At 38.6% G+C, this 20,033-nt stretch overlaps 1 protein-coding gene across 2 annotated transcripts in view; it reads left to right on the top strand.

Moving 5' to 3' along the window:
• The first annotated feature begins 6,255 nt into the window (after positions 1-6,255).
• Positions 6,256-20,033, top strand: part of LOC306892925 (thyrotropin-releasing hormone-degrading ectoenzyme-like) — an 80,170-nt gene continuing 66,392 nt past the window's right edge. The window contains exons 1-4 of one of the 2 annotated variants that reach the window (XM_079454326.1): positions 6,259-6,409; positions 6,619-7,313; positions 12,848-13,121; positions 17,407-17,533. In XM_079454326.1, coding sequence (XP_079310452.1) covers positions 6,634-7,313; positions 12,848-13,121; positions 17,407-17,533 — 1,081 coding nt within the window. In that variant the 5' untranslated portion in view covers positions 6,259-6,409; positions 6,619-6,633. Of the gene's footprint in view, positions 7,314-12,847; positions 13,122-17,406; positions 17,534-20,033 lie in introns of both variants that reach the window. The other variant, XM_079454327.1, reaches the window with a different exon arrangement.

Here is a 20,033-nt window from a genome sequence, read left to right as displayed (position 1 = left end):
TTTCAGGTCAGATTTTAAACTATTCGGCAAATTTCCAACATCTTCCAGTAGTGTTGCTTCACAAAATAAACCATAAAATAAAAATATCAAATTACTAATACAGTTTGCTCTTTAAATTGGTCCATTAGTTGCCATTGTGGTGATCCACAAGGAAAGAGACATTCACCAAGGGACTGTTCCTTTAAGGGGGTGTGTTTTTGTGTTGGTTATGAAGTTCCGGGTTAACCGGTGTGTAGTAGTTTTACTCTGACTCGCTATTTGATTTATTGTTTTAAGTGGAGTAAAGTTGACTCGACGCATCTCCGTCTCCTTATTTATCACACTCCACACCATTGTCTTTTATACATGTCGTTTTGTATCAGCACTTTTTATTGGTGTTTCTCAATTGAATCAATGACCGTGTTGGTTGAACATGTTCTTCTGCTGAAACTGCCTTAAATAATTTAATCTGTAATCAAAGAAGTGATATTGAAAAACATAGACCTGGCACTAAGATCAAACCGATGGACATAGTCTTTGAAGAATGCTTCAGACTCTTATTAAAGGCTTATTGTTGTCAAAGCAGATTGTGTTATTCATGTACAAAACATTTGCTTTTTCAAATGGCTGCACACATTGATCTATTTTCTAATATAATAAGAGACTAACAATTCTGTCATGAGTTTCTATATAACCAGAAAATAATTCTTTCCATGTGCTAGTAGAGTACAATTATTTTCTTTGACATGTTAATGTAAACCATAAGAAACCATCAATGCTGTTTTCAGTGGATGATTATAGTTACTGGTTTCTTCGGCTATCAGTGATAGTGACTTTTGACCTGACTAGTAACATTGACAATATTTGAAAAGAGAACATGCTCATGTAGCTCTTATGTCGTACTGTTAGCTACATGTAAGTGTTCAATAATCTTTTGATTTCCAACATCTTGTTTGAGAAATAATTTACTAACTCAGAGAAAACATGAAGATGTGACGATTATATGGCACTGTATCTAACAGAAATCATTATGCCAAAGGACTCCATGCTTTTGACTTTATTTCTTATAATTTTCTTATTTGCAATGTTATTTGCTTTGTATAAAAGCTTCTGCGAAATGACCTAATGTAAGTTTTCAAGCAAATTAATTTGTTGGTAACTTTTACATTAAAGGTGAGGACCTTTATTGTAAAAATAACCCATAAATTAATTTGAATCCATCATTTACTCATGCCACCCTAAATGTATATTACGTCTTCAGCTGGACACAATTTGAGTAATTCTGAATATGGCTCTTTGTGGTTTAGTAATGGTATTTAAGAAAAAGCACAGAAAAACTGCATATATCCATTGTCACGATCGTCAGCAGGAGTGCCCATGAACTCCAGTAGAGGGCACTCCACCCAGGACTCTGGCATTTGGGTCCATTCCCATTTCCCATAATCCCATGCTGATCACCACCAGGTGTTCCCCATTACCACTCCCTTATATATACTGTCTTTGGACTCTCAATGATGGCGAATTTTTGTTTAGCCTGTCTGATGTTTCTGAGCGGTTCACTCTGTTTGGTCCTTCCGTGTATTTTCTTGGATTGTTAATACCGACTGCGATTCTCTGCTGCCTGCCCTGTCCTGTGCTTGTTACTGTTTCTGATTTTGGATATACCCTGACATACCTGACGCTGTTCTCTGATCTCTGCCTGTTTGACCATTCTTGTTAATAAAGAACTGCATGTGGATACGAATGTCTCTGACTCCACGTTACGTCCATCATGTGACTGCAGGGTTTTATAAGAGGCAAACTGGTACATTTGCGAGTAAAAGTATTGTTACCGTATTTAGCTAAGATCGGCTGGGTAGACTTTGAACTTGTACTGTATAGATGAAACAACTGCATGCGTAATGGCCCCATGCTGGCTACATGTATTTCATTGTGTTGTGAATAAATTATATATTAAAATCCATTTTTGGGTAATCTATGCCTTTAAAGAGATTTAAATTTAGTGTAATCGACCCTCTCTTCAGTGAAAAGGAAGAAAACACTTTATAAAAGTTTCATAAAAGGACTCAAGTGCAAACAGGTTCTTCAGATGTTAAAGGTTCTTTATGGAACCATTTAGACAAGAAAGGTACTTCTATGGCATTGTGAAGCACCTTTTTAGAATGTGTACTAATAGCAAATGCTTAGATTTAATGACACACTGTCAGACGCACAAACAGTGTTGAATGCTTAAACCTGCTGTTGCCTTGACAACCAGGGGAGGGAATTATGGTAAATTATGGGTGGAGAATGACAAGAAAATCCTCGGCCCAAACAATTAAAACATCGAACAGGGTTGCAGTGTCTCTATGAGTTTGGTAAAATAATCTTCGCTCTAAAAATGGATTAGTCAGAACCATGAACCATGTGAATTCTCTAATATGATGGTCAGCGGGATTATGCAAATCACCATCATGTCAAAATCTGAAATACGCACAAGAACTCTGAGCCGCTGAAGACAGACTGACACTGTGATTGAGACTCCTATGTGAGTGAGTTACTGAAGTAATTGTTCTATCTGTCTTATGAATCAGCGCTTGCTCTTTTCAAGATGAGGAGTGTCAAATAAATGCCAAAATTAGATTTTCTGTTCTGATGATGCTACACAGAAAGAATGTCTGTGTTCTGTATTCAGAATATTAGAACTGACAAAATTCAATGCATATGACAATATTTTTTGTGAATGGTACTAACATGTTTTTATACTGTAAATGTTTATTATGTATTTTGCTGCACAAATATTTCAAAATATTCAAATATTTCATATTTCACATGAAACCATTGTATTAGCATAGATTCTTTCTATAGATCTTTTTTGAAAAATGCAACTTTAAACAAACATTATGTAAACTTCTGTGTTTGGCATTCTGATTGATTTTGGCAGACTTCAGAATATATCACCTTATAACTGTGTGAAAATACATTTTCAAAAATATAGCTAATAGATGTTTCAATTTTACAAATTCATATTTTTTGTATTTCAGCCCTGCATTTGCTTGCAAGTAGTGTCCTATACTGTTTTAAATGTGTGGTTGTCCATCTCGTATGGTGTTTCGTGAGGTCACAGTACAGTGACTCCTGTTGACTGCTACCCTCATTGAAGCAGTTCACTTGATAAGAGGTTGTGGATCAATGCATCTGATCTAACCGACAAAGTTACTGACCTGGACTCAGACCAGACCACTGCATTTGTAAAGGGTTCTGTGATGCTGCTTCATGTCTCTGTAGTGAGAGGAAGCCTAAGGGATTCTGGGTAACAGGTGACATGAGCTGTTGACATTAACTTTCTGATCCAGTAACAGTGTTTTTTCCTCAGGCATATTTCACTCCACCGCTGCTCTCACTGCCTATTCTGTTATTGCTGAAAGCTTTTCATTTAATGCTGCTTAACCAAATTCATTCGCGTTATGAGTTTAAAGATTATTTAAGTGCTGCAGGTATGAAAGAGCGTTTTATTACATTCAGGTCTCTGAAAATGCAGATAAATTAAATGCTCATGCAAGTCAATCTACTGGGGAATAAAAGCATTTGCATTAGACAGACAGTCAGGTGTTATCATTGTATCTTGGTAAAAATATCAGTTCCTGTAGTCTAAGGCTCGATTTCATAGTCGAGGTGAAGCCTAAATCAGGACTATGCCATAGTTCATTCAAGCTATTAAAGCCGCTTTTGTTAAAATGCCTTAGAAAAAAACATTACTGATGTGCATCTTGCAAGACCTTCAGATTGTTCGGGTAAGTGACCCATTCAAATATTACCTTTGTTGTAAGTCTGACAAAGCTTTATAATTAAATAACAACAATAAAGAACTTCTATATATTCATTACAGTATTTGCTAATGTTGAGTAAATGAAATCGGTTAAAGTGATAGTTCGGCCAAAAATTCTGTATTCATTTACTCTTGTCATTTAAAACAATTATGAGTTTCTTTCTTCCCCAGAACACAAAAGAAGATATTCTGAAGAAAGTTGGTACTGTAAGCCAACAGCATCGCGGCATGCCTGAGTGACATCTAGCTTTGGATGATGGATCATCACCTGCAGCTAAACCTTGCAAAAACGGAACTGTTTGTGATCCCAGCCATCCCAAAGATTCACCACAACCTTGCCATTCAACTAGGCTCATCAACGATTACACCGTCCAGCACAGCCAGAAACCTGGGAGTGGTTATCGATGATCGGCTTAACCTCACAAGTCATGTTGCCAGCACCACCCGGTCCTGTAGATTCATCCTCTACAACATTAGGAAAATTAGACCTAGTCCAGGCCCTTGTCCTGTCCAAACTGGATTATTGCAATGCGCTTCTGGCTGGACTTCCTGCTTGCACAATCAAACCTCTCCAGATGATCCAGAATGCGGCGGCAAGAGTGGTCTTCAATGAACCAAAGAGAGAGCGCATGTAACTCTGCTCTTCATCAGGTTACACTGGCTCCCTGTTGCCGCCCGCATAAAGTTCAAAGCTATGCTCCTGGCCTACAAGACCAACATCGGGTCTGCACCATCGTATCTCCTTTCGCTAATGCAGATCTATGTACCTGCCAGATCACTGCGGTCTGCAAAGAAACAACGACTAGTGATACCATCCCAAAAAGGAAAAAAGTCACTCTCCCGTACCTTCTCTGGATCTGTTCCACATTGGTGGAATGATTTACCAGCTGCTACAAGATCAGCAGACTCAGTTGCCATCTTTAAAAAACGCCTAAAAACGCATCTCTTCTGTCAACACGTCGCTGATTGATTTTTCCTAATTCTCTTCCCTTTCCTTTAAAAAAAACCCACTTACTAACCTCCCTATTCTTAGCTTTGTATACTGTGCTAGGCTTTAATGGACTAGTTTGATGCACTTATGTATTTTGTTGCCTATGTTGTTATAATTGCTTCCAATGTTTCCTCATCTGTAAATCGCTTTGGATTAAAGCGTCTGCTAAATGACTAAATGTAAATATAGTTTTAGAAATAGATTTTTTTTTTTGTATAATAATGTTTGTATTGTTGCGCCTAAATACTTATGTCACTTCGGGTCTGTAGGGGGAGATATGCCTCTGCTCTGCTTGTACTGTACAGTTACCTACATTATAAACTGCTCGAATGAATCTGCCATTTTCACTCTCAGAGTCTCTGTGGTGGTTCACAGATGCCCTCAAGGACCTTCTGGCAAACAGACTTGTGTTTCTGCTTTTAATTTGATCCAAAGATGTTACAACCGTTCTAGGGCATTTCATTTCTGCCCCAATACTTCAAAAGAACAGGATTTATATTCCAGATGGGTAAGAGGGTGTAGAGGACAAAAATCTACATACATCTAAATGGGTTGGTCCAACTATAAACCTTCATCATAATATATTTAGCATTAAAATGTATTTATTAGAGAATATCAATGTGTGAACTACTAAACACAGCTTCCCCTTCACTCCTATCATGCGGTTTAACCAGACACTGTAATTGATAAAAATAAACCGTATTCTTTCTGAAACAGACTGTGAAAACAATTGTGTGTTGACAAAGTTAAAGTGACAGTAGGTCTTTGGAGGTCTGTGTGTGGGTCATTGATTAAAGCATTTATTGATGGAAAGTAGTACAGTAGAAAGATTAGCACCAACAAACGGTGTACGTTTCAGGCAGTACTGTTTTTTCATCCATGATAGACATAGAAAATGTAGCTGAATATGAATTACAACCTTCGTAATTTGATGTTCTTGTTTATTTCAGCACCATGGACAGCAGCCTTCAATGACTAAATCCATAGTACAGTACCGAACAGTTTGTTTATGTCAGTGTTTATAACAATCACGCCCACCACACATAATGAAACACTGTCAACTCAGTATTGATAATACAAACATGTATTCAGTTGAAATGCCTTTGTTTTGCGGAGTGTCACCAGTGTGTTGAAATTATTGCCTCCGCTCATCCATAAGATTTTTACAGGTATGTCTCCATTTAATGTTCGATTTTCTTTTGCCTTTAATTTTTCCTAGTTGCATTGTTGGATGATTCACGATTTCACATTCATGCAATTCAGCAATTTTGATTTATGAAGGAGAAGATATGTTTAATGTATGTACTTCGCTGTTTAATTAGAGACCATTCAACTGAACACACATCAAATCCGATAGATGGAAATCACTTTGACTGATATTCTTTCTTACATACTTACGTAGAGAGAGAGAGAGAGAGAGAGAGAGAGAGAGAGAGAGAGAGAGAGAGAGAGAGAGAGAGACACTGGTTGAGAGGGGGACAGAGGGAGAAAGCGAGGAGGATGGAGGCAGGAGAAATTAAAGGAATGAAGAGAAATTCACAACACTTCTGATTTATCATGAAGCAGTTGTGGAACTTAATGCACATCAGACTCGTTTCAGAGGAGAAGTCGTATATTGGCGGGGATTTGCGGTAGGAATTTCGTATTCATTTTTATCGGAGCTCCTGCATCTGTTTTATGACTAATTATTCAATTATATTGTAAAAGTTGCATGGTTAGCACATGATATCGATGTTAAATAAGTCCATTCATCCTCTGGACTTATAGCGTGGCGTGAAAAAAAATAATATTTATGGAGAAAGAATGTTTTGCGTTTAATCTTAAACTCGTTTTAATGCAGCGAACGTTCGTGCCGATGGGGTTTGAGGACATGAACATGAGGAACGGACGGGCTTTGTCCGATCAGTGGGCCGACAGCGTGGTGGTCCGACCCCGGACTACCGAACAGCACGTCAAGGTGCACAAGAGACTGGTGCTGGGCTTCGCCATCTCCATCCTCACCCTCATCATCGTCACTGTCATCGCGCTCAGCGTCAGCTTCGAGCGATGCGCCGCGGAGAGCAGCGGGACTCTGGCCGGTAACGGCTCCAGTAACAAGTCGAGTCAGTCCCGGGACAGAAGCATCAGTCATAGAGTATCAGAGGATGGCCAGCAGCCCTGGAGACATCTGCGCTTACCGGCCACCCTGCGCCCTCGCCACTACGACCTCAGACTGTCCGTGTACATGGATAACTTCACGTTCTCCGGTGAGGTGAACATTGAGTTTGAATGCGTTAACTCCACTAAGTTCATCGTGTTGCACACAGACAGACTGGAGGTGACTAAAGTGCTGGTGTATTCAGACAGTAAGAAAACAGGCGTCATGAGGATCCACCGACGCTTTTACCACCAACCCAACCAGGTGTATGTGATCGCGCTGCACAGAGAGATGAAGCCCCTCAGAACATATAAGATCAACATCACGTTTGAAGCGCAGATTGAAAATGAACTCTTGGGATTTTTCCGCAGTTCATACATGCTGTATGGCGAAAGAAGGTAGGCGTACAGTATACTTCTGTATAATACTGTCCCAGTTTTTGTTTAGCAAAATATAGCCGACTGAAATATCGGAAACGAGCAAAATTGCCCGTGCGGTCCGTTTTAATATAGGCCTACATTAGGCCGTTGAATGAACGAAATGCTTTTAAAGGAGTACGTTCAAAAGTTTAAAGGCGAAAGGCTAATCACAGTTAACGAAATTAAACGAATTCATCAGCAGACATTTCACGTCAAACTTCCTATCCACACGTAACGTCACACGGTATGCGGGGTCACTGAAACCGAACTTTCTTTAAAACTCCGTCAGGGTGAAGATTTTTAGAAACTCGGGTTTCAGTGTTGTCGTGAGACGGTGAAATGTGGATTTGGCGTATGACGTTGGAATTTGATCTTTTATTGACGGTTATATAGTAGGCCTATAAGCAAACAGGGGGAGAAATAATTTACAAAGTTTTCAGTGCCTTCTGTTCTAAAGTAATTGAGTCAACATTTCTTTTTTAAAGTAAATAGGTTTTCTTCCAGAAGATTCCCGTGTTTTAAGATTTACATAATTAAAATTCACCTAAGTGCATAAAATAATTCGATATATTTTACATATATTACTGTACTCGCTTCAGAGTTTCAAAGTAATTTAAATGTCATTTTCCAAACCTTACTTTAATGGAATCATAGTCAAGAATCTGTTATAAACCCTACTGACTTTGGAGCAAAACAACTATAGCCTGTTGGATATAATTAACATCTAGGCTATTATGATTTTATAACCACTTTAAGTGTGAAAGGTAGTTAAAATGCTGTCAGTTTTACTCTAACTCCTGCACATGGTCGATTTTGAGAAAATTTCAAAGCGGCTTGCCGCCAGCCCGCCGCAGTCCAATCGACGGAGGCAACCGCCAGAGAAAATGAAGCAGTCGGGCCGCCGGCTGCATGCCGGCGGCATCTCGCAAGAAATGGGAGTGACGTATTCGGCGGCAAACGTTTCATCCCCGCCAGCGAGACGCACCTATAGCCGACAGCTTAGGGCTGGCGGCAAAAAGAAGTCTTGCCGATATTTTTTGCTAGCTGGGTATGCGTGTGACGTTGGAATGCGTGCCGCTATCTCCGTTGTTTGACGTCAGATTCCAGGCTTCTGAGTGGCCATCACGGCTTTGTTGTTAGGGTTATATCGTCACCTGTTGGTCTTGCATGCTTTCGACGGCGCTTTAAAACGTGTTTTGCCGTTTCCTGTGGATGTGGGGTTTTTTCAACGAAGGAAAAACTCTGTGTATAAAAAAAACCCTTGCAGTGGTGGACTAGGCCTTAGGTAAGGTCTCACACGCTGTCTTTAACATTCAATTCCTCACACACGTTCTCACCCAATTTTTTGTCCCTAACGTTTTAGAAAAAGCACACCTTTAAACGTTGTTAACAGAGGGTTGTGACTACGCATCTCTAGGAACGTAGATTCTGAATCCATAGCCTAAGAACACGGTTTACGTAGCGGTTTTAAATATATATATTCATGTTGTGTAAGAAATCTTTGCTGCCATTTCTTGTTAGGGTAATAAAACTAGTTGTTTGTAGGTCCCCCGCCAAAACCCTTCAGCTGAATTAAAATTGCTTGTATACTTGCATTCTCTATTAAATAATGATCTTTCAATATAAACACATTTTTTTAAATACGCATGCAATGAACTTTGATTATATATCTGTCTAAACGGAATATGCAATTCCATTCATATGTTGGTATTGTCCTGTACTGCACAGATAAAGTGTCAAATACAACAGCAGAGCGAGTTTTACAAACACTGAAGATGCAAGACTGACAATGTGTCAGTTAGTTTGGAAGTCTAATCCTAAATAGGATGTTTCATTCAAACGTCAGACACTAACTTTTCTTCTGTGTTAAGTGTTTCTGTAGTGTCCGATATATTGGATATTGCTAATGCATTTCCCCCTCTTTGTTTTGGAAGGAGTTGCCATTGCAAAAATAGTACATTTTCATGACATCCCCAGAGATGCTAAAAGTGCACAGGATTGCTCATCTTCTGCATGTTTTTCTGTTTATTTTTATTTTCTGTTGCTGTGTTGTGATTTAGATCTGGCATTTGAGAGAGCAGGGCAACTGCATAGTTAGTGTTTAGAGATGGAGGTCAGTGAGGTTGCCACACTGATCTGAATGAACATCAGAAAGCCTGTGGGTGACAGCTGTGATTGAGCACTGCAGTCACTGACTCATTTACTATGAAATATCGAAGCTCTCACAACACAGTTTGCCAGCACAGTGCTTAACTTCTGTAACTCTATGCAGAGTCAGCTTTATGTCAGAGAAAGTCTCCGCACTGACACCATTTATCTAGTTTTCTCAATTTGAGAATGAAATAAACATTGAGACTGGTAAAGCGTCATGCCTTTGTATGGCCCACTTTAAGACACAGTTCTAATGTTTGAAGTCTTCGGATGACCCAACATAAACTCATAAAGCTATTCAAGATGAACAGATACTTCGCATAAACAAATATGTGACCCTGGACAACAAAACCACTCTTATGGGTACATTTTTAAAATTGAGATTTATACATCATCTGAAAGCTGAATATATAAGCTTTCCATTGATGTATGGTTTGTTAGGATAGGACATATTTCATCGAGATTTGGTGGAGAAATCTTTCAAACTTTTTTGACCCATACAAAATTTTGTTGGCTTTTGCCACAGATATTTCCGTGCTACTATATAGACCGTTTTGTTGGTCCTGGGTCACATACAATGTATATTTACACCGCTATATTATTTATTGGTATCAGGTAAAATGCACAGTATATCTACTTTTTGGTCCCGAGTTTTGGTGTTGATTCTTTGCGCCAGGTTTTACTGTGTTTGAAACATATTTATGCCTTACCCTAAAGGTGTCTATTTCATGGTCACACTTCAAAAACATTTAAACATAATATTCAACGAACATAACATTTATTTTAACAAAACGGTTATACAACTTTGTCATCCATGAACATGATTTGTACAGTAAGTCCCATCATATTGATCTCCATGTCTAGTGAAGGTAAAAGCAACATCTCTCAACAGTCCATGCTCATTCACAGTGCCATCAAGCTACGCCTATGATATTTGTTTTAACGCCAAATTTAGCAGAAAATCCTACAGACTGATATACACATTTCTTTATAAATTATAATATGACTAACCCAATTTCTTCATACCGAAGTTTGAACAACATTTGTCAACTATACTTAGCTTTTTCCAAAAACAATAAGATATCCACAGTTATGTTTTGGATTCTTCTTATGAAGTCCAGGGGTCTCATGTAAAAACGTGCATACGCCACTTTCCACGCAAAGGTTGTGATCTATTAAAAGCAAACTTGATGGGAGAATCTGCGCACCTATAAGCAAACTCTGAACCATGCACATGCACATGCACATTTTTTAAACAAGTTGCGAGACAAATGGAGAGTTAGTGAACTCAAGTTACATTGCAGACAGTAAAAACGATGATAAGCATTAATGCCTCACACACATTTAATTTGACCTCAAAGATCCACATTAAAGATCCACATTATCACAATATAGTATCGTTATTATTTGCACGTGTATTGAGTGATAATTGTTTCATGCACCTTTCTGTAAAATCCAACTCAAATCTTAAATAAAAATTCAATCCAAATATTTAATCAGCGCTGTTTCACCGTCACACTATAAGCGCATGCGTAGGAGATGATCCGACTGCATGGAATACAGGACAGCATCAAATGCAGAACACAGTGTAAATCAATAACTTAATATATTTTCCTTAAATACTGTGCATAATCATCTAATGTCTGTAAATACAGCCATTACGCTCTAGCACAATCGTTTCTCTTCATGTTCTCGTTATCAATCTGAATTATGTTCATAACAAAACCAGATTAAGAAAACAACTATGTCAACTATCCGGGGTTTTCTGCATTTTGACATAATTTTTTTGTTATATTTTTTAATGGCATCTAATAGCGGTTGGAAACGGTTTACGTCCATTATGGTGCCTGATTGGATGCCAGGCTTATTAATATACGAATCAGCATTCATGAGGTGCTTTGCATTGACTATTTATGGATAAAAATAGACACCAGATCATCTGGTCTTTTCAAGATTTATTTATTCATCCTTCACTCATTTTTCTTGACCTTTAATTCCATCTTTTCATCTTTCACCAAAATGAGCAAACAAACGTCTACCTCCGTCGGTTCTCTCCATCTTGTTTGTTGTATGATGATGCGATCTAGCTAGTCTTCTGTCTGATTAAATTTCACGTTTCCCGTTGAAATGTCTGGGTTATGTGACCTTTTTTTCTGAGAGTAATATTTGGGCAATGGTTTTAAGGCCGTGCGGGGCTACTTGTCTGACAATAGAAGGGCGTCTTTATTTCAGCCTTGTGGTTAAAGGCTATTGGTGCTCCCCGCCCTGTTGAAAGCTCTTGCTCGAACTGGCCCAACAGTGAACAGTGACTAGTACAAGGCTCCAGACACAAAATATTTACTAGGAGCACTGTAGCCCCTGACTTAAAATTTTAGGAGCGCAAGAAAAACATTTGGGGGGCACACCTTCAATAAGCCTTCAATGGAATTATACACATTTCCCCCCCAAAATAACTGTATTACTGATGCTGTTACAGCAAGTTACTTAGTAAGTTGCTTGATGACAACAGATTTCATTCTGCTTCGTTTAAAAGAGGCAGTGTCTACTGCTAAATAGAGAGAAAGTAATCTGAACTCATTTAAACCAACAGAAATTGTGTTTGTCAAAAATTATATTTTTCATTGTTTACAGTATACACATTAAAACAAAATTAAAGAAAGGTCTTGTCTTACAATGATTTTATTGCCTTTTAAGAACATAACATTCTTCATGTTCACACACATGCACAAGCGAGTAGAAATGCTTGCGCTGCCTCGAAAACTGGTCGCAAAATGTAATTTCGTCGCAGTTTGGAGCCCTGCTAGTAAGTTATATTCATCTATCAAAGCAAGTACAGCTCTACCACAGCAGCATACAGCATCACCAATGGATTGGTGTGTATATCCTCTATGTGTGACTCATAGAGATACAATTCTCAATGTACAAACGTTTTCGGACTAGCCATTAACCTCTTCTGTTCAAAGCTTGCTCTAACCTTTGTGTAGAACGAGGATGTACATGATGGAGCATCCTTCAGTGATAAAATCCCCCTGTCTAGTTTTGATATTCATTAATGCGGCTTCCTGGAAATTAACTTGTAGTTGGGATGTTGGACAGCATTGCTATTACAGATTCTGCATGCAATAGTTTCTTCAAAGTTTCTTCGCCCACTCTCTCCTCCCCAAACATCTTTCATTATTTAGCTAAGGTCTAGTCCTGGTTTAATCTATTCCCTGTCCAGGAAACTGCCCCAAGTGTTCATCTAGAGCATTTCCACAGTTCTTTGTAGCTAAAACTCCAAACTTATTTATAAATTGCCATCCTGATTATGATAATTAAAATTTGTCGTGATCCTCTTCTTTTCTTCATTTTCCTTTCTGCAGGTATCTGGCTGTGACGCAGTTCTCTCCCACTCACGCCAGAAAGGCCTTCCCGTGTTTCGACGAGCCCATTTATAAAGCCACATTCAGAGTGAGTCTGAGACACGAGAGCTCGTATCAGTCGCTGTCCAACATGCCAGTGGAGACGTCCACATCTGATGAGGACGGATGGGTGACCAACCATTTCTCCAGGACTCCCCGTATGTCCACGTACTACCTGGCCTGGGCGGTGTGCAACTTCACCTACAGAGAATCCAAAACAGATAATGGAGTTGTTGTGAGTTTTTCACGGCATGATCATAGCCTTTGGCTTTTTGACAAAAATACAAATGAGATTTACCCGGTTCAGTCTGCTTTATTTGTGAAGAAATCAACATAATATTTGCCATGGATATGACATTGGTTCAAAGGTCTGACTTGCATGTTAGATGCTATATAATTTATCTGTGGCTCTTACAATAACCTTGACCGGTCTCCCCTCATATTACCATAACCAATCTCTCTCCTTCAGCATGAGCTACTCTACTTTATTTAAAACCATCTCTGGCATTCTGATTATTATGTTTCTTCTATCTTGAGCATTTATACCTACATCTCAGGTTGTAGCGGAAAGCCACCTCCTAACTTCCCGAACAATCATATTAATGTCTCAGTGTGTCCCCCTCACACTATCTATCATAAAGGTTTGACTGTGCAGAGCCGTAGGAAACATTGTGGGAAATGAATGTTTGTGAGAGAAGTTATTACTCTTGGTTCTCACTCGGATACTCTACCTTCTTAAAGGGCCAGTTAGCCCAAATAGAATAATTAGTTAATAACAAACATTACTGCACATTGAGTTGCACCTCATGTTGTGTCAATCACATATACACACTGCCTCCGATATTTTCGTCCGTGATAATGAAATTCAGACTGGTTTCGATTTTCTGTGTTTTTTGCATCCATAGCAAGCATTTTGAGAGGAGTTTTGAAATCATGCAGTATTGATCAATGTCCCCTCTCCAGTGCACCATATATGAACTAACCAATCTGGCCCAATAGCGCCTACTCTTGATTTCTCACACAAACAAACACTAGCTCTCTAACATGTTTGACTTCATTAGTTCTATAGTTTGTACTGTTTGTCTTATATTAGAGCCAAAATAAAAATGAGTGAAATCTGCCCCCTCATCTCATGATCAGAGTTGAAGACAGGTGCGATATGTGCGTGGTTCACATCGTAGTCACATTTATTTATTTATTTAAAAAATACCAAGTGGTCTTGATTGATACAGGAAAGACACCAGACCATCTTTCCAACAGAAATCTTAGCATTTTATTAAAACATTTGTATGATTGAATGTCAGGACACAAATTAGTTAGAATTTTTAGAGCAGTGAATTTCTGGTGAAGTGGTTCAGGTATTTTTCATATACATCTACAGTTTAGTTAGAGCTTGTTGGTAACAGGTAAGGTGTTCACCTCCTTCTGAGTGATTTGACTGATGCTTTAAAGCATTCATTGGTCCATTGATTCATGTTTAACAGCCGCTCATCTATTAAAGTTCAATTAACCCTGTTTCATTTGTTCATCAAGCTATTTTCAAATAATCCAACAACAAACAAGCTTAAACAAATGAAGCAGTCAGCACCAGCATCAGATTGAACTCTCTGCCCTATAGCTCATTAATAAAACTCCTCATGATTTTCAGTTTGAGCCGTTTGCCTAATTTGATTGGAGTTTGAATCATTTCCACAGCCCTCAGTGCCCTTCATTTATTTTAATATTAGATTCGATCGATACAGCAGCATTGTGTGAGGTAAACAACACATCATTCAATGTGCATTGCTGGCAGGCTTTGAAACAATGTCTTTCCTTCTGCTTGTTTTGCACTGTAACTCTGTTTGGCTGAGCGTTCAAGGCCATTCATTCTTACTAGATGGATACCCACTCAAAAAGCTGGGGCGTGCATCAGCCTGAAGCTCAATGAGCCAAAGGATCTGTTTAGCTGTGGGAAAACATTTCCCACCAAAGCAACACCTCACACTCTTTTCCAAATCAAAATATTGAATAAAGCAAATGTGATTTGTTTCCAAGATTAACTTCCTACTAGGGTAACACTTTACAACAAGGTAGAATTTCTTAAAGGGGTCCTACTTACTCCAACCTAAAATTTATTAATTATGATGTGCTAAACAATAGGTGTTCATGTTTCGATTTTCCAAAAATGCCAACGCAGGTGTCTTTTCTGGAAAAACGCCCTTCATCAAGTGCCCTTTGACAGCTGACCAATCAGCGGTTATCGAGACCTGTCGTTTCCATAGCAACAAGAACAACCTGCGAGGACGGTGATTGTGGTCGAGCAGGATCAATCTCCAAAAAATAAAAATGGCAGCCTGATGGAGCACAGTTTTGTATAACTTTTGATTGCATTTCTATCGAGATATTAGCATTGTAGTTTTTAAAAATGTGATTGGTTATTGCAAAGACGCTTTCTGTTTATTTTTCAAATATAATTTTGTAACGCTGCCTATTAAGCCGATATGTTTCTTTGAGCTGCATTCGTGCACAAACGCGGCCTCCCAAGTCATTGCCTGATTCCGCAGCAAGGCAACAAGCGAGGATGGATAACAGAGCTGGAGCCATAGAGAAGGTGATGGTAGATAGACAGCTACTGTTGCAGCGGTTGTTATAGCAATAAAAGACACTGTTGTTTGTAACCACAATGCTTGTTAAAAAAAGTTTTTTGTCAAAGTGCCCATGTCAAAAAGACGGCAAGTGTGCCCTTGCACTGTTATGAAAACATGCTCATGGATTGAAAGTTATCCGTTGCTACGACGGATTTCAGTTAATTACCGCCAGTTTACCGTGGATTCCATCAATTGCAGGTTTCCCACCTGTCCTTAATTTTCTCATTATTTTTTAGACGTTTTTCGGGAAAAGGTTTGTTATAGTCATAACAAGCCGTTCATTGTAGTCTTTAAAAAAGTGATATCTGTTAAATAAAATATCTTTATTTTCTGTGAAATTTTAGCGTTTCGACTTTGCAGATGTTGTTTGTGCTCAAACGGCTATACTACTCACTAATCAGACGTCCCCTTTAGTCAATGCATAAGCTAACGTGAACTAATAATAAACAATAACATCTACAGTGATTTATTAATCTTAGTTCCTGTTAATTATACTATTTACTAATACATTTTTTGTAATCAAACATGGTAACCGTTAGCATTAGTTAATGCAATATGAACAAACAATGTAAAATGTCTTTAACTTTAACAGTAACAATGATTAATACTATTTATCATTAAAGCTGAGGCAAAAGTTAATATAGTTAATGGTTTATTAATGGACCTTAAAATAAAGTGTGACCAAAAACATATTAAAAACACCAAGGTATTACCTAAAGGCTAATCTGAAGCAGAATAAGAAACCACTAAAAGACCAGTGACAGAAGGTTAAATTTGTGTCAAATATCACATCCAAGTTTTTTAGAACGGAGCCCTCTAGGTTTAGAGTTAATGACTCCGTTTTACTGATTTGATGGGGTGATCCAATGAGCCTCACCTCCGTCTTATTGCTATTCCATCAGAGAACATCCCGATTTTTATCTCAGAAATGCAGTTTTCCAAATTAAATGAGCTATCACCGGGTTTTGTATGGATATAAATCTGAGGGTCATCTGTGAAACTTTAAGACCAAGTGAACTAACGACAATCCCCTTTGGTCTAGCTAAAAATTGAATAGTAATGATTAATATAAACTGTGTGTATTTTGTAAATATTTATAGTATATATAGTATAATAAATATGTATTTAAAAGCCAAATAATACTTTTTGTCTACTCAGTGTTGTGTTTATAGTGAAATATATATATATAAATATAAATAAATATTTCATGTCAGGTAGGATTTGGGCGTTTTAATATGATAACTAACCTTAGATTTCAAAAAACAAATCAACACCCCCTAGTGATGAAACGTGGGAGTTTCGAAACAGTAATGACTTAACAAAGCCTTGTTTTAAGCACAGATTCTAAACAAAAGACTCATAAAGGTTTCGAAGCTTCATGAAGCAGTGTTTCGAAAGCGCCCATCACTTCTTTTCATACAAGATGATTGTTACTTTATTGGACTGTATACTGGTGGATGATTTCACATTTGGACTTTAAAAACACTTGGAAGATTGTTTTAAGGGTATGGGATTAATGTAATCATATCTTTTGTGTTGTTTTAAATCCAATGTGATAATTGTAAATACACTTATTTTATAGATGTAACTGTTTTAATCTCACACAGTAAGATCTGTCCCCTGTTTTGACTTGTGTAACACAACCGATAAGGCTGTTACAATAATGCAGACCATTATACGTCCTACATTTTAGATGACATACAGTATATACAGCTAATGTTTTGCACACCGAATGAGAAACAGAGAAATGTGTAATCCTTAAACAATTGCAACATTCACAATCCGTATAAAGGTGTTTTCGCCATCGGATGCTTATTCTTAAATTCGAAGCCATTATTCCTGTGCAAGAGTTTCTTCACCTTACACTTTTTTCTTTTAATTCCCGTGTTGTAGATTCGACTGTACGCCAGACCTGACGCCATCCAGAGCGGATCGGGAGACTACGCTCTGCACATCACCAAGAGACTCCTGCAGTTCTACCAGGATTACTTTAAAGTAAAATATTCCCTCCCTAAACTAGGTAAGTGAAGTGCGCTTTAGCTTTGAATGGCTTCAGCGATCCGTTTTAAATGGCCAGTATATGTTCCTCTCATGGGATACTTACTGGGTTAAAACAGTCGGCTCTGTGCAGCTTTCTTCTCTTGCATTTGTATAAAGGAAAAGACTGGGAGTGTCGGTGGCAACTCAGTTCTTGTTTTTATTGGTGATAAAATCTATTGGGAGAAACTGAGATTGAGTTTTGGTTTTGGGAGTTAGAGCTCACACCATACATGTAAAGAATGATGTGTGGTTGTGGGTGTATTGTGGTGAACTATCTTACATCAGATTTTCTGTATTTTACTCCATTGGGTTCCTGTCAGTTTGCTGTGTTCACCTGAATAAAAGCATCAATGTCTTCTTTCTGTCACTCTCTGCAAACTTTTAAAGCTTGTCAACCAGCCACCAAAACAGCATGGCCACCTGAAGCTGGTTAGAACAGCTGTTGCTTGCCTGTTGCCTGACCAGGATGGACTACCAGCTTGGCCTAGCTAATGAGCAGCTACAAGGCTGAATTTTCTTGTAGGGTTTTATAGGACCTTTGATCGGGAATTCCAAATAATTTGCTATAAATAAAGAGTTTTGCAATTGTTTTATTATTGCAAACTTGCTCAGTAGACTCATAAGATTGAATGACTGGTGATGCTGTGCAGGTTAACCCTTTTAAATCGGACGTGTCATCACTGACACATTCTACCAAGCGGTTATTGATTTTACCATAACTCTGCAACCATTTGTGTGATCAAAAAAAGAATGGCTCCTAAGAGGAGACAGACTGTGCTTTTTCAACATATATAAGAATAAAACGTTTTCAATTACATTTCCAAGAAAATTTCAAAGTGCTACAACGCATAACCTCAAATTAACAACAGTTAGCTAGGGATTAGAACATTAAAAGATAATCTAAACATTAAAATACTTTTTAAAATGGTGTGTTTTAAGAATGGTGTGCTTCTTAAAACTATCAATGGCTTGTGGGACCTTTAGATGTAAAGGGAGGTCATTCCAGAGGCCGGGTGTTTGAAGCGCATAAAGCTCTGTCCCCAATGGTTCGGGTCTTAGTCAAGGGGGGGGAGGAGCCGATGGGTATTTATGGAGCGTAGAGAGCGTGAAGAGTTCTGTGAGGTGAGGAGTTCTTTAAGGTAAGTGGGGGCAATTCTATGGACACACTGGTGCGTGAGAAGGGAAACTGGCAGGGAATCCGGGCAGAAATAGGAAGCCAGTCTAGGAATATAAGAATAGGCGAAATATGTCAATGTTTACGTACTCTCATCAGGATCCTGGCAGCAGTGTTCTGTATGTGCTGGAGTTTCTGTATACTCTTGCCAGGGATCCCGATGAGAAGAGCATTACAATAATCCAGTCTGGAGGAGACAAAGGCATGGATGAGTTTTTCAGCGTCATGTAGAGAGAGTGTGGGACAGAGTCTGGCAATATTCCTGAGGTGGTGAAATTATGTTTACAGACAGGCTGTTGTTGTTGATGATGAGTTTGTATCCATTTTTATATATAGTTGTGTATCATATGCGCAACAATGGAAAGATATTCTGAAATGACTGATGATTTTGCCATGGGGGAGCATATAGAGGATGAATAAAATAGGTCCAGGGATTGATCCCTGTGGAACCCCGCAACCAGCAGCATGTGAATGGGACCTTGAATTTCCCAAAGCCTGTCAGTGAAATATGATTCAAACCAACGCAGCTCTGTGTTATCAAGTCCAATAGATCCAATGATGTAACCAATTAAGGGAGAATACCATGGTCAATGGTGTCAAATGCTGCAGACAGATCCAGGAGGACCCATAGAGATGGTGAACCAGCATCAGCTGTCATCAGTAGGTCATTTGTGACTCTCACTAGAGCTGTTTCAGTGCTGTGGTCGGAACGGAAACCTGACAGAAATTTTTCTAAATTATTGTTTAGTTTGAGGTGATCCTGAAGGTAACTGACAACTGATTTTTCAATTACTTTTGGAAGAAATGGCAGATGTGATATGGGCCTATAATTTGCCAGGGTTTGAGGATCCAGAGAAGGTTTTTTAACTATTGGCCTGATTAAAGCTACTTTTAAAATGGATGGCACGTAACCAGCCTGAAGGAGCTGATTTATTATTGTGCTGATTAAGGGACTGATGACATAAATATTTGCTTTCGCCAGCGCTGTAGGAAAAGGGTCGAGAGCACAGGTGGAAGATATAATTCCCTTGATAGTGTCCTCAACTTCAAGTTTAGTGATTTCTGGTAAACAGCAAAACTGCCTCGGCAAACCAAACTGAGGGTCAGCAGTTGTCACAGACGAGGGGCAAGGAACAGAGAGAGAGGAGCGAACTTTGGCAACTTTGTTACTGAAGAAAGTCATGAGCTCATTGCACTGTTCTTCTGTACCTTCCATTTGCAGAACAATTTTAGGTTTAAGGAGGTGATTTTAGGGGAAAACAACTGTTTAGAATTTCCAGGACTATTTTGCATGATATTAGAGTAG

This window comes from Barbatula barbatula, assembly GCF_947034865.1.
Source record: "Barbatula barbatula genome assembly, chromosome: 4".
Taxonomy (NCBI): Eukaryota; Metazoa; Chordata; class Actinopteri; order Cypriniformes; family Nemacheilidae; genus Barbatula; species Barbatula barbatula.
The sequence above is the reverse complement of the archived record's forward strand: the minus strand, read 5'-3'. Positions and strand labels throughout refer to the sequence as shown.